Raw genomic sequence first — 27,528 nt, forward strand, 5'->3', positions numbered from 1 at the left:
TATAGCATGCCGTACGTAGGATGAGAACATTTGGCTACGTGTAACCATCCAACATCCCCTCTCGACGCGGAGTCGGCTGCCATGATCAGATCAAATACCTGCAAGCGATTGCGGGCCGAAAAGGATTTTTGCTTGAGCGACATGCAGTCAGCGACGCGATATACGACGCTGGCATGCGAGGACAGGCATCCGCGGCGTAAGCAGAGCTGGAATCATACCAAAAAACACACTTCCAACGACGTTCTCGTACGTGGGTGTCAGCCAATCAGTTTAGAGGATTTCGTAACCTCGTTCGTTCCAGAGATCTTTGCCTAATCTGATAGACAATGGACGTATTCACAGTAATTGCCGTTGCCCAGACATACCAACGGGACTTACTTAACAGGAAAGCTATAGCTACCGCCTCGCCACGTTACATGCCGTCAGGATTTGCCGCTCTCCCTCGGCGAGATATTGCCAGACCGGAAGAATGGCAAACGAGTCACCGATCAACCCCACCCACAAGAATCACGGAAACCAAAAAAAGATGAGCTAAGACATGGTGTTAATCATTTCCGAAACCGAGAATCGAACTCGGGGCTATGCCTAACCTCTCGCTGAAGATGAGAGGGCATCATGTTGGCCACTACACCATATCGGATGGGTTGATGAAGATTTTGCTGTAGTGGAGGTCTACATTCGATTAGCATCCGGTGGAGCGGGCCCTCTGCTCACGTTGGCGGTCATCACACGATGTGGGGTTGGGGACTCTAAAAGAGCCCACTTGGAGGTTGCCTCACGCAGCTGGACAGGAAAGATCACATAACTCATCAGACACTGGATTTCACGATGCTTCAGATACGGTGTTGGTTCTGAACTTTCATTCGTCATCAGGATGCGTATCCTATTCATGATATCTGTCGGTCCCTGCTCCATCCTCAGAGGCAGCGTGCAGATTAGCCTACATATACAGTGTACACTTTTTGGTCTTTTTTAGACGCCGAGGAAAAGCCTGCCACATCATCCGCAGCGACGGCGGTGTCCAACAAAGGCACGAAGACCTGGCCTGGTATACCATCAACTCCGGTCCGTCCATCCATCTAAAGAGCAGCCACCATCCAAAACCACCAAAGATAGGATACACAATGGAACAAGACATCCTTCCTCCAACCAACTCTTGAGCGAGTGAAGGTTGAATCCAACAAGGAGTGTAGATGACTCCGATATCCACAAACAACCCACTTCTGGTCGCTGTCGAACAAGGGAGAATGAGATATTTCCCAGCATGCAGAAAAAATGTGATAAGTCGATTCCAGCGCCGCGCGTTTTCGGGTCCGGCGGGTGTGGCCTCAAGCCCAGACAAGAAGTGCAGGGCAAGAAAGCAGATTAACGCCGTGGGTAGTGCCATTCCAAGGATGAGACTTTTCATGACATAGTACCTCAATAAGAGGTTAGAAAAATTGGGTATCAAAAGTGAAGCAGAATAAGGGGTAAAGTATGTCGCCGGAAATGTGGAAATGATGTTGTCCGTTCGATCAAATGTTGTCGCAATGTGGGATGCTTCGTTTGTAGCCTCACATCGGTGTGGGCGTCGGGGCACCTCGGTCTCGGCTCATCCAGCCAAATAGGTCGCCGCGGCCCTGGGTGCTAGTGTTGCTGGTCTGGGGCTCAATGGGGGTTCGCACAGCCATCTCCCGAGGCTCCAGGAGTAGACTCTTGCGGTAGTAGCTGACTTGAACATTGCCTTGGTCGCTCTCACGAACACGCACAATCTGCGCCGCCATCCAATCCTGCATCTCGGGGATCTCAGTCAACCGATAAGGAATCTGAAATCGTTGGAGCTCTCCGATAATCTTGGCAGTGCGGGTGTGCTTGTCGAAGTTGACGACGGTGAGACCACCGCCATTCTCCTCGCAACCATCGCCACCGAGAGTAGGAATTTGCTTGGTCGCAGGGTTGCCGATGTCAACAAACGTCAAATCCGTCAAGAACATGCCGAGGAATGGCAAGCAAGGAGGGACGTGGTCGTGGAGGCGGGTCCGGAGAACTTTGTTGTTCTGTGCGGGCTCGACAATGGCCTGCAGCGTGCGAAGCATCTCGCGGCGCTTGACGGAAACAATGTCCCAGGTCTTGCGCAGACGGCTGATTGTACTGCTGTTCAGACTGCAGATGATGGCCATCAAACCATCGTAGTTGTGGAGTTCCAGGCATTGATGAGCAACCTTGATCCACTGCTTGATGACGGCTGCACGCTTCTTGACTTCCGAGTGCTGCAAGATTGTCTCTGCGACGAGATTAGACAGGTCAGTAGACAGGGCTGACATAGCCTTGACGTTGGGTGCATCGACGCCGCCCTTCTTCATCCATTGAGAAGCAAGAAGTTCTTCGGGCATGATGGAGCAGAAGATGTTCATCTGTCTAATGGTGAGCTGGCGAGCGATCTCGAGAGGCTCAAAGTCCAGGACAGTGGGGTTGCTGCCGCCGTTCTTCCAAGCAAACAGCTGGTGAATTTGGCTTTTGGTCAGGGCCAAGGGTGGATGCGGCGTGTCGGCCGGGATGTACTGCGCAATCGAAGTGTTCGTCTTGCCCATGGAAGACACAAGGCGCGGGACAAGGGCAATGTCCTTGGCCACGCGCTGAGCAAGTTCCAGAAGTCGCCGGCCAGCGGAGGGCAACACTGCACCAAGCTCGTACTCCGCAAAGGGCTCAATGAGGCTAAGGGCTTCGCGGTCAGTCTCGTCGCGCCAGTGCGATTCGAGCCAACCCTTGAAGGCGTTGTATACACGGAGCCTGACTGGGCCGGCCATGTGGGGTGCCTCAGCTACGTAGTGGAATCGATCGATGAGAGTCTCGGCCAGCTTGAGCGGGCTACTGAACAAACGGAATGTGAGGTAGAAAGTTGACACAAAGGTAGCGTCGGGAGTAGATTCGTGAGTTGTAAGACGCTCAACGAGGGCTGGGAGGGAACCGCCCGTGACTTGGCCCTCCTTGTTGAAAATCAGCTCATGAGCGTAAGTCTTCTCGAGCATCTTAGACTCGACATCGTCAACTTCTTCGTTGATGGCGTTTGCACTTCCAGCGTTGCTAAGCTCTGACATGGAAGGCTTAAGCTTTGGTGCCAAAGAGTGATCGGGCGTGGTCGCGCGTGTAGATGTTTGAGAGACCAAGCTCCCCTCGGAGTCTCGGCTGAGATAAGTGCTGCTGCTGCCCGCGCTCGAGGCAGCCATACTGTCAACACGGGAGGAATTGTTGTAGTCGCCATCCTGGTTTTCGATGGGGCTGTATTCATCTCCCGGGAGCAGGGATGTGGACAGTTTGGGGAGAGGTGGCAGAGTCGGCCGCATCGATGATACGGAAGACACCATGTTCGCAATGTGTTCATTGTTAAGTGAAGACGGTCGGGAATTAGGTGCAGAAGAGTTCTGAGAGGAAGGCCGACGTCGGTGACCGAGAGGTTCACTACCATCGACGGGTGGTAGTTGAGGCAGTGGCTTGTCGTTGGCGACGAGACTCGGTCGTTGCTGGTGGTGGGGCGTTGGCGGCACAACGGAGTGCATGGAGTCAGAACTTCTAGTCGACCCCGCGACACTGGTCGCCTCGGTGGTTGTTGTTTCTGCAACGGACGGTGCGATTGATGGCCTCCGGTATTGCGGCTCAAGGGCAACGTCGAGAACGCTGAGATCGATGCCCAGCTCGCCGGCCTCAAATTCGCATTCGAAGTCGCCAACACGCTCAATCGCCCACTTGGTCTTGGCTACACACTCACCAGCAGCCTTCACGCAGCCTGTTGCTGCCATCAACAACAAACTGTTGTCCTGTGGCATGATAACATCGGCATCCTGGAACACCGCGTGACGGATGATCTGACCTGCCGCTGTTACCAACTCCCGGATGCGCTCAAACATCATATCCCTCGCTCTAACCAGCATATCAGAGCTGGTGCTCTGACCACACACGATGTCCACAACGGCCAGCAACTCCCCACCAGACGTCGCCGAAAGTTTGATGGCGAAGGCCAACTCCGGCCGAGACTGGGACTGCAAGTGCAGACGGCCGATGAAGGAGCCCAGGTGGGACAAGAAAGTATCGTGGCTCTTGTTGAGGCGTTCCGAGACAAGGTGATGCGGTCTTGACAGGGGCGAAGGGCCAGCCAATGAGACGCGATGTGAGATGCTGGATGACAGCCGTTTGACATTTTGAGACATGCGGTGCGAGTTGGGACTAGCGGGGGACTGGAGGGTCGAAAGCCGCCTGCTATTCGGTGCGTTCGACGTTTGTGCCGCATCGCCTGTTTGTGAGTGCGTACCCCTGGTGGGTGTTCCGTTCGTCGGTCCTCGGGAAGCTGCATTATGAGTTGCATCGAACTTGATTTGATCTGCAGGTGGCGTCGGTGGGATGTAGGATTCTTCAATGACGGTAGCCATGACAGTCACTGCGGGGGCGCGTTGCCTACGATCATCCTCAAGGATGTCGAAAAATCTCACACCCTTGGTCACGATCTTGAAAGCCTTCAGGATCATTTCGTCAATGATATCATTGACATCTTCTGTCGGCTGGGCGATGCCCTTTTGGGCCTCTTGCAAACGCTTTGCCGTCTTAACCAAGGCCGACAACTCGGAAAGTAAGGTCTTGCGTGCGCGCCGCAGACTTTCGTTGCGGGTTATGATGGCCGACTCCCTCGTCAAGCAGTGCGTGCGTTCCTTTTTGATAATGTGAGTAAAACAGCAACAGGAGGGGACGTGACACAGAGTCAGAAGCTTACCAACAGATAGCGTACTCCCGCGATGATACCCTTCATGAATTCTTGATTGCCGAAAATCTCGCTGTCGTTTACTGATGTGCTTCGCAAAAGGTCCCAGAAGTTGAGCAATGCTTTCAAAAGATTTCTCATCTCTTCCGGGTCATATGCCTCGCAGTAGTTGGTTGGAAGCCATCCCCTTGCGCCTGATACCAGCAGGGTTCCATCAGCCCATCCATTGGTGTGAATTGAGTGCACCAAAATAACATCTCCCTCGTTCAATGGAAGAGTAACGCTCGAGTCGGTCATGGCATAGCTTGGATGGAAAGGATAAAAGGCTCGCAGGAAGTTGTGAAAGACCGGTGGTGGCAGCTGGTCGGCCGCCAGGTCTTCCTGCGAGCCATTGGGTGTTGCGGGCGGCGTCATGTGTGATGCTGTGTACGACTTGGAACTGTAGTGGTCTTGTTTCGAGGACAGAGCATCGCAGGATCTGGATTTGTGAAGCTTGAGAGGGGCCACTTGGAGGCTGGCACGCATGGAATGGTCGCTCAGCATTACCATGGCTGCTGCTGGTAGATCTCGTAGAAAAGCATGGGCAACAGTCGTGTAAGCGATGTGCGCGCGGTTAATAGTCGTTGGGTTTCGAGGCCGCCTCCACAGTCGGGTCCAGGTCCGATAATGCAGTCGTAAAGTCAGGTCCAACCTATCCCTCGAGTACGGTATCGTCCTGCTGCGCCTTTGCTGTGGCCTCGTGCGGGTATCGGATAGGTCAATGGGTGCCGGTGCTTCGTCCACGCAAAGGTCCAGTCGATTCGATCCAAGAGATATGCGCCTCTGGCGTTGTGTGTGTGTGTCCTTCCCTGAAGAGCAGTCGCGAGTCGCAAGTCCCTACTTCGAGTGGGTTGATGTTGTTATTGTTGTTGCGGTCAGGTGTCGAGATCGAGCTGTCAAGCTGATGTTGACAGTCAGTTGACGGCGGAAGAAGTGAACAGAGGAACAGCCCGCTTGGCCTGTGTGCAAGGTGGTTTTGATGGGAAGACGTAGAAGTTATGGAATGTAGGGAGGAGATGACGGGCATTGATGTGGGAGGGGAATAGGCATAGCAGGAATGTCATAGCCCTGGGACAGACGTGTTGGAGGGATCCTTGCCCAATGCTAATGGTGGATAGTTGCATACCAGGACCAGGGCTTGACTCAAGGTTTCGGGAGCCCAAGAAGAGGCCCTCCCATGTGAGTGCCCAAAGCGAGCGGACGATCACGTAGTAGGGAAGAGTGGAGGGTGGACTTCTGGAGGGGGGTGACCAGCTAGGCCAAGCGTCCGGGAACTTTGGAGGGTGTGTGGATGAAAGATGGAGGGATGGGCCTCTGTTGGATCATGGATGGATGGGCAAATGTGTGGATGAATGTACCGTGCCACACCACATTGTTCCCCTGCCCGGTACGGATAGCGTGGCGTACGTACCTTTTTGCCTTTGCTCGACGAACGGGGTTCTCTTGGTTTTATTTTTTTTCTGATTTTTCTTTTGGCCAGTTTGTCGACGTTGAAGATCAGTTGGGGCCGCCCGCAAGACTAAGAGAGTAGTGCGCTGCTCGAGGACTGGCTGGGCTTGCGACGGAGGCAAGCTTGGTCTATCGTGCGTCAGTCTGGCGTCTTTTGTCTCCCGAGGGACGGCAACACGCGACCCTTGAGAGGAACAAAGAAAGAGCTCGAAAGCCCTAGCTACCCGTTTCGCGCGTTCGTGGTGCGGATGGGATGGATGAGCAACAGGCGAGGAAAGCAGTGAGTGGCATGAATTGGATCGGATACATAGGCAACGGCGTTACGGAGTACGAAAGAGGAGAGCTGCTCCGTTCATAGTGAAGAGGGACGGCATGAGCAGAGGCATGTCACCGCCGTATTGGCCTTCCCTTGGACCACCCGGTTCGCTCAGGTGTGTGGACGGAGCATGTATGCAGGAAGCTGGTGAAGTGCCAGCGCCAGGGGGAGGAGGACGGGGGAAAGAGAGAATGCGCAGAAGAATGAGAGAAGGCGCGAGGAATGCAATAGTTGTGATGTTCTGCTCGTACCTTATGCATGTGCATATGCAGTGAAGCTCGAGCGAATGTGACGCTGAGTCGTCCTTGGGGGTGTACCGTGTGACAAGCCGACAGGCAAGACAGACAAGATGCCGGCCGAGGCGCCGCGGACGCAGGATGCAAGACGCAGGTTCCGTCCCGTATCCCATCCACCCCTTGACCAAGGTACAGTAGCTCCTAGACTCGGCCCTCGCCCAGTTTTGCACCGTATGATCGGAGCCAAAGACACCCTAGGAGTCGGCAATGCAGCAACGCGGCGAAGTGAGCTGTAGAGTGTAGACAATAGCTAGCTGGATCGGTCCAACACTCCAAAAGGACAGGCAGAACGACATCGACAGGTTCTCTAATGGCAATCTGAAGACACAAAACGAAGAGTAAGAGTGTTGAGACTACCTAGTGCAATGTTCCTTGGTGAAAACTGCGCAGGGCCGGCGAATGTTGCATCTTCAACGAGCTCTCTGCATCTTGGACAGCCCTCGGACGGTGCTGTGACCCCTGAGGTTTGGAGGGAGGCGCAAAAGTCGAGCGCACTGATGCCATGATATAATGAGGGGAAATGGCCAGCGGCCGACTGGAGGTGCCGTGCGCGCGGCTGTCTTTGATTGCCTGCCGCCGGCCATGGGTGAATAGCCAGACCATTGCAACAGATTTGACGCGACGAGAGCCAGACGAGGTCAGATACTCGAGGCCACAATTTGGCAAGGCGGAGCGCGAGGGGAGGGAGGCGCCGTGGTGAAGTCTTGGGCTATGGCGATGCGCTCGGATTGCTGGTTTACAGCATCAGACGACAGGTGCCGCCGGGAGAAGACAATCTCGATACGTTGTTCATCAAGCCGAGCCATGGAATTATTCGGAAGACATACCAGCCCATGAGCAGGTAAATGCCAGCAACGCTCTTGCATTGCTTCTCGAAAGGCCGCGGCAAATTGCTGTTGTCGACAAGTATCGCAAGTTCGCAACCACGAACCACGGCATCTCCTGCCGCTTCTTAGGTCGCATTTGTTTCTCCTTCTTGGGCATAGACAGCAACTTCCTTCCAAAGCTCAGGTCTGTCTCTCTCCCTCTCTCTTGACTCTTGACTCTTTCTCACGGACTGCGCCACCAAAGTGCGAGGCGCAAAGGAGAACACCACCATGATTCCGAATGGGAGGAAACCACATCCATCCCCAAGTCTTTCCCCCTTATGACTTCGCCCTTCCGTTGTAATCCACGATTGCTTCCAAATTTGCGTCGACGCTCCAATCCGATGCTATCTTCCACCTCCCAACTCCACCTCTTTCCGTGTTGCGTTGCTTGCCCACATGTATTCCGGAGGCGGAGTAAGGTGAGCCCAGTACTTTGCTGGTTGCTTCGTCAGCTAGAAAGTGTGATTCGTACACTTGCTGCGTCAGTGGCCTGGGTTTGCGTGAGAGCAAACCCCTTGCTCGCAGCGGCCTGGTCCCAGCGGTCCCTCCCAACCTAACGGCTTGCCCCTTGCCCTTGTCCGACGTTTTCCCTCCTCATCTTCTTTTCTTTTTCTTCCCGCCCAGCTCCCTCCGTCCCCCTCCCCCGGTATTGAGACCCTCACACATACACACGACACGCCCTTGGGCGTGCTCTGTGGGCCAACTGGCCTACGTAGTAGTTGACAAAAACCAATTGCACCAACATGTGTGTACCTGGACCGGGTGGCCTGGGAGCTAGGTCCATCGACAGGGGGGGCTTCTTAGTGAACGACGGGGTCTCTCCCGGGCCTTAGTCTAGGGCTAGGGAGGAAGCCATTCCTGGCTTGCATCCATTCCCTCTTCCCTCATCTGAGAGGAAGTGTGACGCCGAGTTGTCGACGAAGAAGCGTGATGGTAAAATAAAAGTGAATGACCAGGGGCAAGCCGTCGACCGTCTGGAGAATTTTTTCACTGCTGTATCAGTGCTGAAGGCTGCCATTATTCCATCGTCCTGATTCCGATCATTTCGTCAGACTCACGGGCGCTTGTTTGGGACGCCAAAACCTGAACTGCAGCCCCGAACAGAGCTTGTGGCGTTGCCTCCTTCTCCTACTCGTTTCCCTTGCTGTTTGCTGCCTGCAGGGCAGGTTCCGCTTGCCAGGGAGAATACGACGAACGACACATTGACTCAGCTCAGGGCAAAGTTGGCAAGGAAGTTGACGTGTGTTGCGCAGCCTACGATGCAGACGAGACGAGTCAACCGACAGAGCTCCTCTCTGCCGGGGACAAGGACCGCAGTGCCCTCTTCTCTTCTCGAATATCTTGGTCTCGAGTCTCGTGAGTTGCGGTCTCGGCCCTTGTGCCCTGCACTTCGTCATCATGCCCTCCCCCAGCTTGCTGGGTCCAACGCTTCCAGTCTCCAGTCTGTTTGCGGGCTAGCTCATGGCAGTGGATGCTCATGGTCTCGGGAGCAACATCGTTGGTGATAGTATGCCCTTGTGAAAAGCTTTCGACCACAAGTGCTGGGCTAATAATCTCTGCCATGTCCGGTTGACGGGTGATCTGATGAGCGGCTCCCACACGAGGCTCGATCGTGCTCGCTTGCATTGGACTCCCTTGTCATGCCTTTCCGTCTCGCCTCTTGCGTAGGGTCGTAGACCCAGTAAACACTGCCAATAGCACCAGCCACTGTTTGTCCTATCTAGAGATGGGTCGCGTCACCGAGAGACGATTCGCCGGTCTACCGTCTGCCCCCGAGTCGAGGCACATTTTGACTTGTGCCACACCACCGGTCTTGCGCTGGATCCCGGGCTTTGGCCGTCTGAAATCCGGCTTGTTGCCGAGCGTGGATGTCAACCTACCCATGGAACAGCCGCTATGAGTGTGGTTGATCAACCGTCGTTCAACGATTTTGTACGGACACCAGACATGTTCCGGCTATTTTGGACACTGCTCATCACCGGCCGGCGAGCAGACGAGAAGTACACCAATCCATGTGATGTGCCCTGTAGGCCGCGACCTACCGGAACCTCGCATTCTCTTCTTTTTGTGAAGCTGGGGATTGTGCCATGATGCTCGTAAAGGGATGCGGAGCATTAAAAGAGCGTGGATGTGCTACAGCGTTCCCATCTATCCAGTCAATATTCGGGCCCGGGGGCCCTTTTTCGGCCGCGATGCTCCATTCAAATCGGGGAAAGCCCACTGAATTAGAGGTTCTGTCTGTTCCGTCGCTCTTTGCAGCCAGCTGTCTTCAATGCTAATTATTAGTAATAACCGACTCGCCCAAAAGATAGCCAGCGGAGACACGACAGGTCGCGCCGGCATGCTATAGACGCCCGCTTAACATGGCAAGGTTGGTGGACTTTTGGTTGCTTGTCTTGGCCCAGCAACCGAACCGTAATAACTGGGCGCATATTTGTGCGAGTCAAATCATGCAAATATGTGAGGATTTCTTGTTGTTGGTGGCGCACGGCTATGGCCATATTTTGCTTTCTCCCGACTCTACATTGCTTCTCGTACATTGATTGATGTCTTCGTTGACGCTTGGTCTTGGTCCCTCATCAGCCGTACCACAGGGCGAGCTTGCGTAAAGCTAAGAGCGCAGGGCAGCTCTAGCTGCGATTTGTGTCTCTCGGGGTATCATTGTCAGCTTGTTCTGGCGACCACTTCTTCGTTGCGCTGCCGGCTTCGAGACTGTATGCTTCCGTGGCTGTAAGCTTCCCTCGGCTGGTAAATCTTCTTCGCTGTCCAGAACTGGACAATGCCGAAATTGTGTGTACATTTTCCGTTGCGACCAAAGGATGCCAGTCTAAATTGCTTCCGCCCGAACGGCTATTGTTTGAAGCGCGTTCTCAACCGCAAAGAGAATTTGATGATCATGGATCAACAATCAAACGCAGATGCTGCTGAGTCGCTGGCGTGGGCTGCCCACAAGCCGCCAGCCATAGATGTGGCCTCATCTAAGACTGTTTCTCGGCTCTAGTGCAAGTGGCTCATTCCGGCTATGAGGCTGTCCTGTGCTCATCAGGACAGAGGAGCCAGAGACAGTCCTGGCCAGATGTCTTTGAGTATCATACCACCTGGACCATGCTGAGCCGCCGGGCAAATTTGGCTTGCGGAAGCCAGTGAAGCGAGTGTGTGCTCTTCGCTCAGGGAAGGACATCAAATCATCGTAGAGGCCTTACAGGAAAATAAGCCGCTCCGCCGGTATCGGGTACCGATCAGCATCAAATGGCGGGAGGTTTCTGCAGAGGCATAGGTATGCGGCTGATAATGGTGGAAGTATGTACCCGGCAGCATGCACGGCGCAATGCGAGGTCGGTGATATGTGTGATGAGCGACATGAATAGAAGCGGGATATGCGTCTATCTGCAATTTTTGCCAGGTCATGGTGTTCCCGTGTTGTTTCTTTGGCGCCTTTGCAGAAGAAGGACTGGCTGGTAATGTTCGGCTGTGATGTTACATGCGCCAGGGTGCAAGTCTGGTTCAGGGCGACGCTTCACGGCCCAATCTTCCATTCGACGCCGGGCAATGGTACGGCAAATTTGTATGTCTGCCACAATGCCACTCTCGCGGTGGCAAAGATTGGCTTGACGGATTGCTTATTTAGGTGTTGATGTCGTATTCGAAGTGGTGGCCGAAGCCTTCTTTGCTTATTCTATGATATGTCACTTCATCCCGAGCCGCCCACCGTTGCGCGCCTCATCTCCGACATGCTGCACGATGCGGCGCGTGGTCGGGCATAAATCCTGCGGTCTTTCCAATAGCGGGAGGCAATCGTCAGGCGAGCATCGGATTCTCTCGAAGAGGTGGAAGAAAGCAAATGAAGAGTCAATGGCCGCAAATGGCTGTGGCTGTGGGATTTTCCGTGGTAATGAGTTTACGAGATGTGAGACTTTGGGGCGAAGGAGGAAGAATCAAAGGTTGACGATTTGATGATGTTGGTGGTTACGTGCCTCACGGACGTTCTTTTGGAAATCAAAAGAAAAAGCCCAAGGCAATTGCGCCCGGCATGGACGTGTTCCTGCCTTATTCCAAACCGGCAGGTAATTAGGTAGTAGATGATATTCGCACCTTCCTTGAAGCCCCTGCATGCCCAGTACTGTTTTTTTTCGAGGTGCATACCTTCCGCTCTGCCCTGACGTGTGCTTACGTAGTACAGCCGCTGAAATGCAATTGTTCAGCGGGAGTGCCGCTGTAGCAGACGCTGAGCAAGTTATTGATTATGTAATTCATGCTTTTCAAGTCTTCCACACCTTTGGCAAAATGCACCCGATTCTATCCTTCACGAACTTGAAGTCCAACCTCTGTACAACTCTGGCTGACCTACGACGAACGACTCCATCCATATCTATATGGTGAACGCAGCAATATCTCGTATTATGCCCAGAGGTGGAATCATCGCCCTCAGGGGTTCTTCTTCGCCAAGATCGGATATCCCGTCGTCACTCGCTAGTCTTCACCGGCTTCTTGTATGCTGTGGCTTGGCAACCCTCACTTCCAACCCCATCCCACCCGTCACATATCCCCAATTCAATTTTCAAGCTGTGGAGTACAGCTTGTCACCAACAAGCTAATACTGCGATCCTTCGCCCCGTATTTCACCCGACGTCACCGGGTGCCTGAACTGGCGGAGCGGCTACCATCCGAAGCCCTGGTCGTCTGAAGTTGCAACGGACAAGAGGCGAGACCCGGCTGCCGCACAAGGGGAACGAGAATGAATCCAGGACCTCATACTCCAGAGCCCAGACAGGGTATCTCGTCAATCTTGCTGGCCGACCCGTTGGACAACGGTTTACGGAGTATCATCCAGTTGGTTCCAGCTTCCAGCCTTTGACCCCTTCCCCCCGTTGCCCATCACTGCCATCCGGATCCCCGTCCTTGGCCTCCTCTTGGCCCTGTAAGCTTGGGTCATTGCTTGACCATTTTCAGACACCAGACGCAAGCCAGGCACGCAGTAGGACACACTAGAAGTCGGGAGCTTCGAGCACCTTTCCCGGCCGAGTCCTTCACCAAGGCAAGCGAGGCTGCCAGCAACCTCCGGCATCGACTTCCTAGCGTGCTCATTGTAGTCCGGTGATACCGCTACTGCACCTTTTTCCGTATAGCACCTGCAGCTCCAAACCCTTTACAGATCACAACTTCGTACAGCCTGGGCGGCGGCCGGATGTGCCAATGCTGCTCCTCAATTCAGTTCTCGTCACCTCGCTGCGGGTCTCGCTGCCGGGGTATACACCTTTTGGGAAGATAGCAAACTCGAACTGAACATGGCCCCTGTCTGCAAGCCTCGCTATAGGCACGTGCGGTCCACCCACCAAGACGGAAGGCATCGTGCAGAGATGCCGGTGCCAGGCCTTGATCCCGCCCCGGCTTGGAGCACTGCATCGAACTCTCGCGAACTCTCCCCCGTCAACGCTAGACGCTAGACAAGCTATTGCCAACCTTGGTGCCACCTCTTGCTTGATCGACTGATCCCGTATCAACAGGTCTTCTCAATAGGCGAATGCAAGCATCTCAACGCCTCGGTCGATTGAGACGTATAGAGGGTTTATAACAGCATAGAGAAATAGAACCCAGGCTCTTCGCGGTAGAATAATCTTGACCACGAGGTGAAGAGCCCATGGACGGATGTCTTTGACCGGAATTCACCGGGCATCTTCAAGGGTCCCTCATTTCCAAAGGTGCAGCGGTGACCAGGGAGCTTCAACCATCTTGACCGGCGCGCCGGATCTTCCAACTGTAACCGGGTACGGTTACAAAGATATCATGCCCTCATTTGCTCATCCTTGACCGGCAGCAAATTTCTGCCCTTGGCCGACCTGAATGACCCGCAACTTGACCCGCTCACTTACAACCGAAGAAATCTCATCAGTGTTGGCCTGTTGAGTTGTAAACACCAGCTTTCTTGAAGAGCCACGTCAAATAACGGGTTTCCAGGCTCTTTGCAGAATTATCACTCAAGACTCTGTGGCGTAGAGGGAAGAGTTTATCTTTGCATGTTGAGTAGGGTCTAATTATCTCTAGCTTCTCCATACATGAGAACGCGTGGCATGTCCATTCTTCCAAGAGCGTGAGGTGAGCATGAAGTGCTTGTGCTGATGGTATGGAAATGGGTACTTGAATGACATTGACTGAAGTAGTAGATTCATCACACTCCAACAAACGAGCTTCATTTCTTTCATTTCTATCCAGACCGATAGTAATACCGACGACCCACGCCTTTTGACTGCTTCTCGTCAAACTACCCACCATGGTCAGGCTAACGCAAGGGGAGGAGGATTCCGACTCGCAGTCTGCAGCACCTATGCACATCCAGGGGTTCCCAGGCCTGGGCTTGGGCCAGATCAAACTCTCAGAGCCCAGGCCCCCTGGTCAGTGCAGCACTCAACCTGCTTGTTTTCGATTGGTTTACAGCTGTGCCGCTCTTTGAAGAGTTCTGATGAGAGGTTGTTGTCTCATTACGCATTCTAAAGGCAATCTGGGGAATGAAGGAGTCTCAATAAACGGTCACGACTCATTGCTTTGCATTTTCAAGCATGTATCCGCTCCATGGGGCGCTGGGGAGTCCGCTACGCAAGTTCGCTTCGTGAGGCATCGAGCAGGTTCGACTCATCGTTGGCCGCGAGCTTTCCAATTTTCGCCAGTGTCCGAAGGCTAGAGTGGTTGCATAAGGTCGATTGTTTGAGTTCGCCTTCAAGCAGTCTCATCACATGAGAATCTAGTTGGAAGTGATGCAGTGCGCTCGAGCTGCCACTCTCTAACGAGACTTCCTCTTGATGGACCCATATGGCTCAACAACCTCGCCTCGTGTTGATCAGCAAGTGTTCGGCGGCGTTTTAGGTCTAGCAAACATCACGTCAGACCATGTCGATCGGCCTCGGTCAACTCGGGCAACTTTGGTGGCCAGAGTGCGGTATGCAGATTACAAGTCCTTCGTCTATGAGTAGATCGGTAGCAAGCTCCGTTCCTGCAAGAAGCTCACCTACTCATCCCAGGAGCCCGGAGGAGGTTCCTGTAACGGCTAAGGTGTACTCAATTATCACTTGCATTTACGACGACAATCCAACAGGAAGCAAACATTTCGCCCAGAATGGAATATGCTCCACATCATGATCACCACCAACAAGCCCATAGTACTCCGTAGTACTGGGTGTAGCCAGCGAAATCCGAGCCTCTCCAGTAGCATCCGGGACCCTCGGCTTTCCTAACTACACCGGTTCCTGGCTCCTGGGTCCGATTTTGCCTCGCCATGGAGTTTGGACTGCTTAAATGCATGCTAAACATGCAGCAAGGCACGGCGATGGGCATCCCGGCTTCCGGCCATGATTGCAGATGTTACAGCACCGACTTGGGGTTTCTGGGGTGTCATGAGTTGTCTTGGCTCATCTAGGGATTGCCGCTCGTTGCGTCGCTCCCAGCTCGTTCGTCATGGGCGAGGATATCCTGCCAGCAGCTCCCGCTATTCTGCCCCCAGGTGTGGCTGCGGCCGCCACACGACCGCCGGTCTCGGGCACACACGTAAGCTGGGCTCTGCGTAGTCAGCATTCGAATAGGCTGGGCCAATCAGAGGCCGGCAATTGACTTGAATTATTTTGGTAAAAAGTACGGCAATCGACGCGTTAGCCCAAGTCGACGTATTGGCCCAAGTCGACGAATTAGCCCAAGTCGACGAATTAGCCCAAGTCGACGAATTGGCCCAAGTCGACGATTCCGTCGAATTGGCCTAATTGGCCTAATTGCCCAGCTGCCCAGCTGCCCAGCTGCCCAATTGACTCGCTCGAAAGGCTGGAACGAGGTCGAGGATTTGCGACGCTTATTCGGGTGGGTTAACTCTGCGAGGCGTTGCTGCTTTTGATCGCGACTGCCGTCTCGTGGGCAGCCTCGTTAAGTGCTGCTCTGGCCTCGGATAGGGTAGCGCTGGCCGTAAAGTGGGCAGTCGTACTCCACGTAGTCGTATTAGTAGACGAAGGGATCGTCAACTTCGCGATTATTCTCTTCTTGCGGCATATTAACGTTGGGAATAGCTTCAATTGGCAGCAGCGGCAGCGGCAGCGACGGCGAGGTCGACGAAGTGGTGGTTGTAGGTAGGTAGGTAGGTAGGTGGGTGGGTATGGGCAGCTGGGCTCCGTGGTCGGAGGCAGGGCCTGCCGCAGCCACACTTGGGTGCAGAATAGCGGGAGCTGCTGGCAGGATATCCTCGCCCTTCGTCATTTGTATGTCATCTGCAAAATTGTACCATACTGAGCCTCGCAACTTCGACCTAGTATGCGTAGACACCTCGCAAATGCGTTGCCGGTCCCTACTATAGGGATCCCTTTTTGGCTCAAGCCACTTCCAAACCTACCACCATGTGTCTTCCAGGCGTGATATCAACGTTTGGCTGACATGGCGGAGGTTAACCATAGGCTTGTACACTGCAGAAACCGCTGCACCTCTGGCGCTCGGGCGGGCTTTCGACGTGCTTCCCCGGAGCGGCTGGACCCTGAGTAGCGGACGTGGCGGACAAACTGATCCTTCGATCTCCACCCCGACCAGCCCGCCCATCCAATCTTTCACAATCATCACGACGCCGTCTCATCTTAGTAGCACATCGCGTCATGTTCCGCGAGTTGGCTGAACTCTGTTCTTCGGAAACCATTGTGTCGCGAATCCAGGGCGCTGGCCAGACTTTTTCAAGATGTCAGATTCAATGTTACTCGGCGCGGGCGCCTCTCTTGTGCACTCGTCATCACCAACATATTGCAAGCTGCACTCCATGCAACAATGAGGGTCATGTTCATGTGTATGATAATCATTCGAATCTCTTCACTGGCACGCTCTCAATTTCGAATCGCGTTCGCATCCTGCCCTTAGATTGGGTGGCTGGTGCAATATTAGTCTTGATTTCGCACCACAGCAGTTCGAGAATGTGCTATGACGTTTTGTCGCAACATTCAACAAGATCGTATCCTGACCCCTCGAAGCAAGATCCTGGAAACAACTCCCCAAAAGTCGCTTGCTCGTTCTTCCGCCGTATACGTCTCTCGCATCCTTCTGATATAGATTGAGCATCCTACTATAATCTCACGCCACCAAGCAGTCGGGGAGTCAAAGCTCAAAGAGCTAAAAGACTTTCGTGCTGATCAGCGGCTGACGAATGTTTGTCGACTTGAGATGGCATAGCTATCAGGAGCTATGGCACCTGGGGATCTCGGTCTAATCAAGGTAGCATCGAATGCTATCGGGACTCTCGAATCTGCAGTAGCAGCATCTCGGCCTCCATATTAGGACTGCGAAGGTACCGCGGGGAAGGTATCTCCGGCCTTCCCACAAGATGTAAGCTGTGCTTCAAGCCAGCCGCCACGAGATGAGTCGAGGCCTAACTGTGTGGCGGTTGATCGAGGTTGACCACGACATTTGTAAAGGCCGGCGGCCGAGAATTACTTGCCACGCCTAACAACTCTCACATCGACCATTGCAGCTCACCAGCTGTGAAGCTTGGTGGCAGCTACCACACGGGCCCTCAAAGGGTACTCCGTACGTTGGCTTGAGTTGGGGATGACGCCGTTCGATTCAGCCTTTTGCCCCCATGGACGCCTCCAACAATAAGTACGGTCTTCAATCAGCCACTCTTAGTCAATCGAGTTCTTTCGTCAAAAGCCACTGCTCCCTCAAGCTTAGTTCAAACCCGTTCAAGCACCTGTTACAGGTTCATGCCAAGACGCGGCCGTCGCATGGAAATGAGACATCTTCTAAGCCGGCAAGCCGGAGCAACGGACGTGCGAGCCTCTATGGCGTGGTGGCCAGAGCGTGTTCGTCTGCTTAGCCCCGAAGGCCGACGCAGGTCCCTGAAGATCATCTTTTTCCGTCTCGATCCGGGGATGGGTGAGAAGAGTCACTTCGTCTGCCTATTGGCTGGTGAAAGGTCATATCGAATGGTCTATCCTCACCCGGCCCTTTTTCTTCGTGAGATTAACGAACTATTACCTTATCAAAAGAGAGATCGAGTCGACCTGGGATCTTCCGCTAGTGTGCCTGCAGAGAGACCGGTAGATGATTATATCTGCCAAGTGCATGTCTCATAATTCATTGCCGCCATCATTCGAAGAAGTTAGCTAACTATTTCCGCCGCTCCAACGGTGAACTAGAAACCGCTCAACCGCTGGAGGAAACGCGACAAGGAATAAGTGATCGACAAAGAACAAAGATCCAATTTCAAAGTCCCTAAGTCAAGCCTGGCTAGGGCCAGCCGTTCATGCCGTTCTAGAAAAGGGGCGTATGAGCCTTTTCGTTGCCATAGGTTTTTCGGACGCTATGCCGCGTACAGTCGTCAGGCAGCAAGCTCCCGCCGATCGGGATAGCTATTTGTCGTCGGAGCAGACCCTGATTCATGAATCGCGTGGTTGCTAGGGTCCATGGACTGATTGCCAGGCTTTCCTCGGCCGAAATCGCACCGCACTGAGCAGTTGGGACCTTTTGCTAGAGATTACCTCAAAAAAGTCCACCCCCGGTGCTGATCACGAGTATCCGGTGCAACGGAAATTCTGGAACCCGGGACGAATCGAGACAAGACAGAACAAGATCGACAAGAAGAAAGAATCATTATACACAAAATTCGATATATCAGAGACAACCCGGCGGGATTTAAAGTTTATTATGGTCGGTATCTGATTGCCGAGCTCCGCATTAAATAATTAAAGAATGCAAAAGGTCCATGATTTTACATTCTCTTACTGAGGCGCATAAACAAATGCCAACCTGTCAATCTCATCCCCGTCCCGTCCCAAGTATCCGACAATCTGCCATCCCGAAGGCGCCGTGTGCGTCGCGCAATCCGACGTCGTCGTACCAGCCGCGACCGTTCGGCCCGTGCTGGTAGTCGCCTGGATGTAAAAGTTGCGCGTCTCGTTGCTCTTCTTGCCCCAGCAGAGCTTAGCAGCGGTCCAGTACTCAGTCGCAGCAAGCGTCAGCGTCGCGGCCGTGCCACCGGTACCGCCGTGGGTGAAGACGGTGCCGTCGGCGAGCGTGACGGCGACGGAGTCGAGGCGGTCCGCGCCGCGGAAGGTCAGGACCGAGGCCTTGGGCTTGGACTTGCTGGCGAGCGCGGGCAGGTCGGAGAACCAGTCGCCGTGGGGACCGCCGGAGAAGTCGGATTGGCGTAGGGTGGAGGAGAGGGACCAGGTGAAGTTTGCGGTGATGGGGTTGTGGTCGGTGAGGATGCTGCCGTTGGACTGGAGGAACTTGCTGCTCTCGTAGTTGAAGTAGGTGGCCTCGAGGTTGACGACGGCGTTGCCACGGTAAAAGGCCTTGTCGACCGTCTCGCAGTAGTTTGTGGTGCTGGGGTTGGCGCAGAGGGTCTCGACGGTGGGCACGACGCCGGCGCGCTCGAGCTGGAGCCAGACGTCGCGCATGCCGTTCTGCGAGGCGAAGACGCCGATCTGGTCCGACGTGCGGGTGTAGCGGGAGTTTGTGTCGCCGAAGACGAGGACGGCGTTGCCGACGGACCAGGTGTCGATGTAGTCGGCGACCTGGTGGAGGTTGCTGTTCCGGGCCGTGAGGTCGCCCGCCTCGGTGCCGGCGTCGGTGTGGAGGTTGTAGACGTCCACGTAGACGCCCTCGGCGACGCGGAGGCGCATGAAGGTGAAGCCCTTGGGCGTCAGGCAGTCGGACCCGGAGGCATTGGAGCAGGTTGACCACTTCACGCGCTCGAATTCGATCCAGTCATAGTTGGCGAGGGTGTTGAGGCCGGAGCCGAGGGGCACGCCGCCGGAGGTTGCGGTGCGGTAAGGGTGCGTGTCCGTCTCATAGATGTAGGCGTGGTAGTTGAAGTCCTGTTTTCGGTATGTTAGTTATAGTACTGTTTTGCTATTTTCTGCCATTTCTTGGAGGTTCATGGCTAATGATAGCAGTAGAGTTCAAGCTTGAAACAGTGACAGATGGGAAATGCTGGGATCGCGAGTCGTGGATGTCCTTGCATTGACGCAGGGACGGAGCAACATGTGGCTCATGCGCTTTCCCCAGGACCCCAGCCCACGCGGACAATAGCAAGAAATAGCTTTTCAGCTGTCGGGAATAGATTGCTGCTCTTGTGCAAAGACTCACCTCTTGAACGTTGATGATGTCGTAGTTGTACTTGGCGAAGTACGATCCGATGGTTCGCGAGTTGGTCGTCTTGTCGCCGGGCACCTCGTTGTTCTGGAGGATCTCGGGCAGGCCAGCGACGTTCATGGCGAGGATGGTGAGGTCGCCGCTCATCTGGGCCAGAGCGCCGGAGGAAAGGGCGCTTCCGGCGAGGAGCATCTTGAGGCTGGTGGGCTTCATGATAGCGACTGGATCTTCTGCTCGTTTCGCAACGTGGGATGTTTGATCGGACGGAGGGAAGGGAAGAAAGATCGACGGGCGAGCGAGAGGGACAGAGCGGCGCTGGCTGGAGACGAAATCCCAACTACATGCGAGAGAAACGGCGAGCAGTGGTGATATTTAAAGGAACCTTTTTCCCATCAACTCAAACGTAATTAACTATGAACTCCCCTCTTGGCAGCACGAGGCGAACCAGACATAAACACCCTGGTTAACCTTCACACGATGTGGCATGTGCTAAAGAACCAGGGCTACAAGCAAGATTACAACAGCTTTACAGTTGAATTTGGGGAAGGTGACAAGCAATAGGCACAACGTGATCTACATTTGACTCGTGATGGGTGGAACATCTTTACGGTGGTTGATGCTCATCTCCCTCGAACCCCTCACTGCCGCGGCACTGGTGCCCAAATCGGTCGTTCTACCCCGTCCTTATCGACGTATCGACATGACGATGTAACCTCTCCCACCGGTCAATGCTGCACATGTCCGGGCCGTTAGATGCGGAGCGGTCGTAAAGGTCGGACAAAGGGGGAGCAGCACCGGACGAAAAGATGGAATATGGTATCCGTATAATATCGACACGAAATATATACACACGTGCGGTGAAGTAGCATCGCTACACTCAATAATGATACTCCATTGGCATGACACGTTTTTATCAATTTATTGAAATTAGGCATGGCAGACATGCTGACCGTGCATATCATAGAGTGAGGGGGGAGTTATACTCTGAGGTAAACATATTGTCCACAAGTATAATTAGACGGTCAGCTGTTTAGATGACACTGATTACCTTGATGGAGCTACAAAACGCACTTGGATAGAATTAGATACCGACCGCTGTGCAGGGGCTGGCTTTTTCAAGGTTCACATAGTGGTTTTCCTCAATCCTGTGCTGCCCGGCAGGCTCAAAAGTTGCACGTGGATCCACGTGGAGGGTCTTGGCTATGAGATTCGTCGACGAGGGGTTCTCCTTGTCGAGACTATTTCTTCAAACGACCTGGCCCTCCACGAGGGACAGATATTCTCACGACGTTTTATCGTCCCTCGGCGAACCAGCCTGAGTCCTGGGGTTCCTCAACAACACGTTTCTTTTTCTCTTCGGTCAATAACTTCCGTCGGCCGAGTCTGCCGAGAAGGAGTCGCGAGTATCCGCAAACTGTAGGAAAACAAGGGCAACTCGGCTCAAGCGTTCGGTGCCGAGTTAGGAATGGGTCGAACACGTTCAGTTGATCTCATTTTTTGAGATGGAATGACGTGTCTATGCGGAGGCGCAGATTGCACCATCCGAGTTTTACCGGGCGAACCATCATCATGCCGTTCCTGCGGCGATGCAGCAGAAGAAGACGAAGTCATCTCGCTCTCGGCAGGCATCCGTTGGCAAGATTCGGAACGACCTTACGACGGCTCGGCTTGCGAAAGAGAAAATGCGACTTGGCGGAGGTGCGATGGTGGGAACCGGCCACTCGGTGCCTCTGGGTCATTTCTGGGTCAGACGAAGCAGAGGATGGCCCGTCCGTCGTCGGTCCTCCCCGCCGGCGACTTTGTTTCGGCGCTGCCATGGTATGGCCGGGTTTCGCAACGGCCGTTGGGCCCCCAACCCTCGAACCCGGTGTCGTTTTGCGAGGCAGCGCGCCGAGGTCCGAAGGAGAAGAAGACGTGCGGAGCCTTGAACTTTTTGCCCTTCGCAACCGGTAAGTTCCATGGACCCGAGCAGCTGGGTCGGCGCTGAGTTTCACTCTCACTCTCTACTTGGGTCCAGCTAGGCTGATGCGGTACCAAACTATGACTCTAAACCAATTTGTGGCTTTTCCACGTACCCATAGATCTGGGCCCGTTTGCTGCTGTGGCCGGCATCGTGGTAATGAAAGCCGCCGTTATCGAATGTTGCATAACCCCGAGCTTTCCAATTTTAGAATAGAATGCAATTTAGAGTATTGTCCCATGGTGGTTGGGAACGTTGGAATTCCAGTTTGAGAGCGTGGTAAAAAAGCCACAGTGGGGAGATGAACCCATCGTTGCCATGCTAACTTTGGTCGCCAAAACCGAGAGCCTCGAGAGAGGCGTGAGAAAGAGCGCCCCGAGAAAAGCATGACGCCCTTTGTTCCTGGATAGGTGTTTGGGGCTAAGAAAGTTTGGTGCCACACGGCGTGGCGCCACGGATGGGTTCCTGACATGATTTCTTGGCTGCTAGCTAGCCTCATTTCCATGGTTCATGACGAGTGAGCGTAATCGCGAGCGCGACCGCATTGACGAGACTACGGCTGGTTGTCCACTAGTTGTTTTGACAAACTTTGGTAGAAGTGGTTTCGTCACGATACAAGACCATCATCATGACTCAACGGAGCTGATTTTCAATGGTCAACATCCTCTATATGCAACCGTTCAGACGTCACTCTATTCACGTAGCATCGCCTCCATGAGCAGAGGGAGGCAAACTTCTCCCTGTGAAGCCTGCAAGGAAAACCACTATTTCCAAGGCAGGAGACAGATAAGACAGCTGAATCTGAGCCTTGGTGCGGATAAGGGAGGGTGAGAGAGGGCAGGACTCTGACTCGGTGCTTGTTTGGGAATGCCTGCGCACGGCCCTAGCGGTGATCAGGGACCGCCAGGCGAGCTTTGGTCGGGAGGACTGAGCTCCGGGTCTCAGGATGGTCTTGAGCAACTCTTCATGCGGAGGGGTGATGTGATGCGATGGGGGGCAGTGGCAGGCAAGTTGGGAACAGACAAGACGCGGGTTCCGTGGGCCTTCCTGGCAATGGGGGTTTCCTGCGTTGTGAGATTTCGCATATTGGCCACAGTATGTGATTATGCTTTGCGATGGGTGCGGTTGTGGATGCGGAAACGGGAGGTCATAGTGACTGGTGTTATTGACACTTTTCGGGGTCGACGTGAGACTATCTTAGCCCTACAAGGCACCACAAGCCGACGGTCTCGTTCGATAGACGGATGGATCAGGTGGTAATATGTCCGGCAATCCTTTTGGAGGGCTCTCATGGATGGGCCGAATTTGAAATCTTTCTCTCGATTCCGGGGGCATTGATCTGAATGAGCATCACGGCCGTTGATCTTGGTGATCGATCATCACTAGGTCATTCACGATCGCTTGGGGTAAGTCCAAAGGCCTGTTTCGAGGTCCAGCAAGTTGCGGCAGAGGAATGAGACTTGAGGCCTTTCAGCTGGCATCGTGATGGTATTTGCCGAGAATTCCCAGTGCCGTCCGTTTACCAAACCAGTCGTAAGCCAGATTGGCGAGTCTCATGCATGCCTCTGCGATCATATGATGATATTTGCATGCAATATTCCTGACCAAACGGAGAGGGTCCAGACCGTAACATTTAGTTACCATCCGGCCATTTCTTCGGTGGGGCCCCGTCTTTGACAGCGGCATGCCAGCAAGGGAATCTTGCCCTTCTGTCGATGGACTACAAAGTCTCTCCTCGAATCGCCTGGAGTGGTACAGTGTCAAACGGTACCGTTCGAGGGTGTGGGGTCTGAGTTGGTGAAACGGGCCGGACGCTATTCGTACACTACACTCCATCTTCATCACCTTTTCAGGTGATATTAAGCATGATACGGTTACGGTCGGTCGGTTTGTTTTAGACGGGTTCTTTTTCACCCCTGTTCTGGACCCCGATGAGCGCTGAAATGGATGGGGGATAGAGGTAGGCCTGTCCATGTTGAGGTTGCTTGCGTGATATGCGTGAAATCAGCGAAAACTTCGGCACACTCGGACGGGTCATAATAACGGGTTCCTTGGAAAGCTTGGGTTGGCGATCTCTACTGTGTAGTCTGCGCTCAGTCTTACCCCTCTGCCCTGCCATGAAGACGGGCCAGAAGATCTGTCCGGTTACCGGTTGTCAATAAGCCCTGAAAGCTTTGATGTGGAGCCTTGCGCCCGTTTTAACGTATCCTTATATGTAGAATTCGTCATCGCGATGCTTGGCGATTGTGGAATTGGAGCCGGGTCCAAGAGCAAGGGAATCGAGAATCCGGAATGAAGGACTATGAAAAAGCTGGGAACATGGGAACAGGTAGGGTGTTGCGCGGGCGCGATGGAGTTGCATATGCAGTGGTAGGGAGAGCGATGCAGATATCGAGGTGCTTGTGGGCAGGGGGTATCGCTGACAATTGTCTCGGGGCTCTCCCTGTAGGCAGCGATGAGGACAAGCTGTTGAGATCGCTCGACGAGATCAAAGCTCCTACACACCAACGCCGGCTGGAGAAACTTGCGAGGACAGGACCATCCCCGCTGAATCCACGTTTTCTTCCTTCTTTTTGTCCGATGCGTGGGCTTCTGGGAAGACGTTCATGCGAAACTGGGCACATCACATCTCAGGCTGGGATGACCACAATGCGTTTCTGCTATCTTGCCTCTAGTCCAGAGCGAAGTAGAACAGGATGCATGGTTACACTTCGGAACACGCTGGTAGTAAACGGCGATTGCTGCGGTACCTATTGTTTCGCGAGCGTCTAGAAAACGTGGAGAAAAGGAAAGTGATGGATCCAAAAGGTGAGCTAAATTACATGATATCAACCGGACCAAGAAGAGACAATGGGTCTGTGTGCATCTGAACTCTCGGGAAAAGTCAAGCAAGAAGTTGAGTTGACTTTTTGAATTTCCCCTCTTCGAGAACATTGCTGATTTGAGATGCCACAAAGCGGACGCTCCGAAAGTCAGCCTTCCGCCCACCGGAGGCTCTTGGTTGTACTCGGAATGGACTCGGTGTGCCGGAACGGATGTGGCGCTGGGGTCCGGAGCAAGCTCCGGCTTCTCCCACTCGCCGGCTGCACCGCCGCCCATCTTCCCGATCTTCCAAGACAAAAATGACAACGCCACAACCCAGTCGATATACGTAATCGAGATGAAATACAAACAAACGCATTGAAAACGTGACGTGAAGGTCATGTTCATGTTCATCATATCCGATGGAGCGTCATTTCTTCTTCCTTGCGTTTGGGCCTCCCCTGGTTGCCAGCGTCCGATATCACATTCATCCCACCAGACGCGTTTCACGAACCCACGCAGCACACAGTAGACATCTTTGCTCTTCTCCTCCGCCTCTGACAGACTTGCTCCATCTGCACCGTGTCCGTGCGCTCAAGGATCACAAGTTCAACTTGACTTGTAGCATTTCCCGACGACGAAGACGACCCTCGGCTTGCACCCTGCTTGCCCCTCTCTTCTGACCTACCCGGACTCAAGATATGAATGCGGACTGAGGATCACAGCGTCATTCCATCACATCGCAGACGGGCCTTTCAATAATCGTTAGTCTCATATTGACCAGGTGTCAAACCGTAAGCGAAGGGCACCTTGGAGTAAGAAAAGCAACGAGCTTCCCCTCTTTCCCGCCTAGTTCCCTTGCGTTCGCTTGACCATGCGGGGCGGCGGCCAGCACCTGGCATCATCACAAGCAGCTGAAGTGGACGCGCGGGGGTTCCATTTCTGCAAACCCATCCAAGCTCCAGCTGTCAATGCGGCCGATGAGGGCGCGGCGCGCGGTTTTGGTCCATCAAGAAGCAGAAGCGGTGGAGGGATGGATAGCCTGCCGTTTTTCTTGCATCCTTCCCGCACTGACCCTCACTCCAAAATAGGCCAGGACTCAGAATAACACCCTTGTCCCTGATGGAGCCCTGTCTAGGCCCTGGTCAATAATCTCGTCGTATTAAGAGCTGGCATCGTGGCTGTCAGGGTTCGTGATGCGTACCTTCAGACAGCGGCTGGGGGTGTAAATAGATGGAACTTCAAGGAACCTGGGAGGTGGATGAGCAAGAGATAGTCTGGAACGAGGGAATTCGATTAAAAGAAGGTGAGAAACGTGCTTCGGCGTCGAGACCGGATTGACGCGGTTAGAGAGTATTGATTGCTGCAGGCCAGGACACACGAACCCCCCACTGTGACGCCCACCGGGCCACCGTTGAAAATTGAGATCATCCAGGAACATTCCCTCAAACTCTTGATTACATGGGTGGAATTTTGCTTGTATTGACCGATACGTCCTAGGTAGTCGGCATATCAGGGTCTTATCAGCCACCGCTGCACACGATCACGAATTGCCGTAACATCATCACTCGTGATTGTGCGATGCTGGACTGCTCTAGAATGAAGTAATAATTGCTCTCATGCCATAGTGAGTGCTGTTGACATCCTGCATATGGACTTAATCTCTGCCCTTGAGTAAACGTACAGGTATGCGATGCAACGTTCGGCGAAGCGATCGGGACGTGGGCGACAATGGTATTGCTGCATAATGGCTTAGGAAGACTTATCACTGTAACAGAGGCAAGATAGTATTGCTGTAGCTTTACTTTTCGGCATCGCCCGGTCTAAGAGCCAAGCCTCTACATAAACCTAAAGGCGAATTTTCTCGCTATTTGCCGAACATCAGACGGAGGAAGAAAAAGGCCTGGCCTTTCTGACCGTCGCTTGTCTGCCGATGACACATTGGTAGGGAGACCACATGGCAACTTGATCATCCGAAGACGAAGGAGGCTCCTCTCCGTTGAGGAGAGAAATCTCCACCCCGCGCCGGGCTGCTGAAGCGAGGGGACTGCTCAGCAGGCTCGCGTTTCAGACCGCGCCGCTGACAATCAGTTCGGCGACTTGTCCACTCTGGGACTTCTCAAAAGGGTTTCTGTTTATGCGACTACAGAGTTTGTGAGACGGTGAATATGTTCAAGTGATTGTCCGTTGCCGTGTGCGACAGAAGCAAACTGATGAGCGTTTGGAACAGGTTGACGTTTTGTTACGGTCGTCATACGCGTTTGGGAGGGTATATCACCGGTCTTCTAAACCTTATTGTTGGTATACACGTAGGCAGGTCAGACCTTTTGGTCGCGACTAGGTCAATAGGTCAGTATAGGTCTATTGCGTGTGTGTAGGAGGGGAAGATCGTGGGCAGAGCCCGCGGTCCCTCAGTGGGTATAGGTAGGTGGAAGGGTCCGTCTGCACGGGCCCAGACTGCCTACCTACCACCCCTACCTAACTACCTAATAGGGCCCCTTTTCTGCCTCGTAATCCAACACTTATAAACGTATGATGAATCTCTTGAAATAGTATCGGTGATTGGGATCATGCATGACACCATGATGTAATAGCGACTTACAGACAGTATTAACAGTGGAAAGTCCTCGGTAGTTAGGATGGCGGCGACCAATATTCGGAGAGTTTCGGGGTGACAGCTGGTTTCAAGGACTGAGAACGATAGCACAGCAGTTAAGTTGCTAGCGATGCGACGCTGAAGACTGGAAGTCGCATAGCATTAGGCAAACTCTTAATGGATGTTTCGCCACGCTTGAAGGTAGCTTCTCCACAGGTAGTATGGCATCAATAGAGCTGTTAGATTCATATCATATGATCATTGCCATATTCGGCCCGTCGACGATCTTGTTAAGGGCTGGGGCAATCGTAGTCGCCAAGTTATTTGAAGATGTTAATAAGCGCTTAGATGAAGCATGATTGTCAAA

General features: G+C 53.6%; 11 protein-coding genes and 1 non-coding gene across 12 annotated transcripts; 4 read left to right on the forward strand and 8 right to left on the reverse strand.

Moving 5' to 3' along the window:
• Positions 1-552: 552 nt before the first annotated feature.
• CLUP02_tRNA327 lies at positions 553-640 on the reverse strand. Its single transcript has one exon. It is a non-coding gene; the product is annotated as a tRNA-Glu (tRNA).
• A 416-nt stretch (positions 641-1,056) lies between these two features.
• Positions 1,057-1,266, reverse strand: CLUP02_16182 (uncharacterized protein; the record flags this gene model as incomplete). The annotated part of the gene is made up of 1 exon (XM_049295106.1): positions 1,057-1,266. The coding sequence occupies one exon, from the start codon at positions 1,264-1,266 to the stop codon at positions 1,057-1,059; it is 210 nt and encodes a 69-aa protein (XP_049152253.1).
• Positions 1,267-1,553: 287 nt separating this feature from the next.
• CLUP02_16183 (RasGEF domain-containing protein) lies at positions 1,554-5,278 on the reverse strand (the record flags this gene model as incomplete). The annotated part of the gene is made up of 2 exons (XM_049295107.1): positions 1,554-4,679; positions 4,742-5,278. The coding sequence occupies 2 exons, from the start codon at positions 5,276-5,278 to the stop codon at positions 1,554-1,556; spliced, it is 3,663 nt and encodes a 1,220-aa protein (XP_049152254.1).
• Positions 5,279-7,186: 1,908 nt separating this feature from the next.
• Positions 7,187-7,432, reverse strand: CLUP02_16184 (uncharacterized protein; the record flags this gene model as incomplete). The annotated part of the gene is made up of 1 exon (XM_049295108.1): positions 7,187-7,432. One exon carries the CDS (start codon positions 7,430-7,432, stop codon positions 7,187-7,189), a length of 246 nt encoding a protein of 81 aa, XP_049152255.1.
• A 1,541-nt stretch (positions 7,433-8,973) lies between these two features.
• Positions 8,974-9,324, reverse strand: CLUP02_16185 (uncharacterized protein; the record flags this gene model as incomplete). Its single annotated transcript, XM_049295109.1, has 1 exon — positions 8,974-9,324. One exon carries the CDS (start codon positions 9,322-9,324, stop codon positions 8,974-8,976), a length of 351 nt encoding a protein of 116 aa, XP_049152256.1.
• A 90-nt stretch (positions 9,325-9,414) lies between these two features.
• Positions 9,415-9,787, reverse strand: CLUP02_16186 (uncharacterized protein; the record flags this gene model as incomplete). The annotated part of the gene is made up of 2 exons (XM_049295110.1): positions 9,415-9,592; positions 9,741-9,787. The coding sequence occupies 2 exons, from the start codon at positions 9,785-9,787 to the stop codon at positions 9,415-9,417; spliced, it is 225 nt and encodes a 74-aa protein (XP_049152257.1).
• A 2,099-nt stretch (positions 9,788-11,886) lies between these two features.
• CLUP02_16187 (uncharacterized protein) lies at positions 11,887-13,409 on the forward strand (the record flags this gene model as incomplete). Its single annotated transcript, XM_049295111.1, has 9 exons — positions 11,887-12,074; positions 12,128-12,277; positions 12,353-12,383; positions 12,444-12,616; positions 12,649-12,792; positions 12,851-12,992; positions 13,036-13,162; positions 13,216-13,241; positions 13,308-13,409. The coding sequence occupies 9 exons, from the start codon at positions 11,887-11,889 to the stop codon at positions 13,407-13,409; spliced, it is 1,083 nt and encodes a 360-aa protein (XP_049152258.1).
• A 557-nt stretch (positions 13,410-13,966) lies between these two features.
• CLUP02_16188 (uncharacterized protein) lies at positions 13,967-16,758 on the forward strand (the record flags this gene model as incomplete). Its single annotated transcript, XM_049295112.1, has 13 exons — positions 13,967-14,087; positions 14,252-14,359; positions 14,439-14,523; positions 14,578-14,629; positions 14,691-14,724; positions 14,806-14,849; positions 14,900-15,078; positions 15,135-15,253; positions 15,741-15,800; positions 15,891-16,011; positions 16,078-16,287; positions 16,371-16,498; positions 16,613-16,758. The coding sequence occupies 13 exons, from the start codon at positions 13,967-13,969 to the stop codon at positions 16,756-16,758; spliced, it is 1,407 nt and encodes a 468-aa protein (XP_049152259.1).
• Positions 16,759-18,425: 1,667 nt separating this feature from the next.
• On the reverse strand, positions 18,426-20,016 carry CLUP02_16189 (endonuclease/Exonuclease/phosphatase; the record flags this gene model as incomplete). Its single annotated transcript, XM_049295113.1, has 2 exons — positions 18,426-19,526; positions 19,798-20,016. 2 exons carry the CDS (start codon positions 20,014-20,016, stop codon positions 18,426-18,428), a joined length of 1,320 nt encoding a protein of 439 aa, XP_049152260.1.
• An 823-nt stretch (positions 20,017-20,839) lies between these two features.
• Positions 20,840-21,223, forward strand: CLUP02_16190 (uncharacterized protein; the record flags this gene model as incomplete). Its single annotated transcript, XM_049295114.1, has 1 exon — positions 20,840-21,223. A coding segment is annotated over one exon (384 nt), but the record flags the coding sequence as incomplete, so codon positions are not given.
• Positions 21,224-21,310: 87 nt separating this feature from the next.
• On the forward strand, positions 21,311-21,790 carry CLUP02_16191 (uncharacterized protein; the record flags this gene model as incomplete). The annotated part of the gene is made up of 1 exon (XM_049295115.1): positions 21,311-21,790. One exon carries the CDS (start codon positions 21,311-21,313, stop codon positions 21,788-21,790), a length of 480 nt encoding a protein of 159 aa, XP_049152262.1.
• A 599-nt stretch (positions 21,791-22,389) lies between these two features.
• On the reverse strand, positions 22,390-26,311 carry CLUP02_16192 (uncharacterized protein; the record flags this gene model as incomplete). The annotated part of the gene is made up of 19 exons (XM_049295116.1): positions 22,390-22,405; positions 22,464-22,934; positions 22,971-23,102; positions 23,159-23,222; positions 23,287-23,363; positions 23,405-23,507; positions 23,678-23,838; positions 23,913-24,260; positions 24,298-24,377; positions 24,472-24,513; positions 24,602-25,158; positions 25,227-25,277; positions 25,347-25,460; positions 25,516-25,607; positions 25,637-25,695; positions 25,770-25,815; positions 25,947-26,061; positions 26,107-26,159; positions 26,250-26,311. The coding sequence occupies 19 exons, from the start codon at positions 26,309-26,311 to the stop codon at positions 22,390-22,392; spliced, it is 2,643 nt and encodes an 880-aa protein (XP_049152263.1).
• Between the last annotated feature and the right edge of the window lie 1,217 nt (positions 26,312-27,528).

The sequence above is a fragment of the Colletotrichum lupini genome, chromosome 9, assembly GCF_023278565.1.
Source record: "Colletotrichum lupini chromosome 9, complete sequence".
NCBI lineage: Eukaryota > Fungi > Ascomycota > Sordariomycetes > Glomerellales > Glomerellaceae > Colletotrichum > Colletotrichum lupini.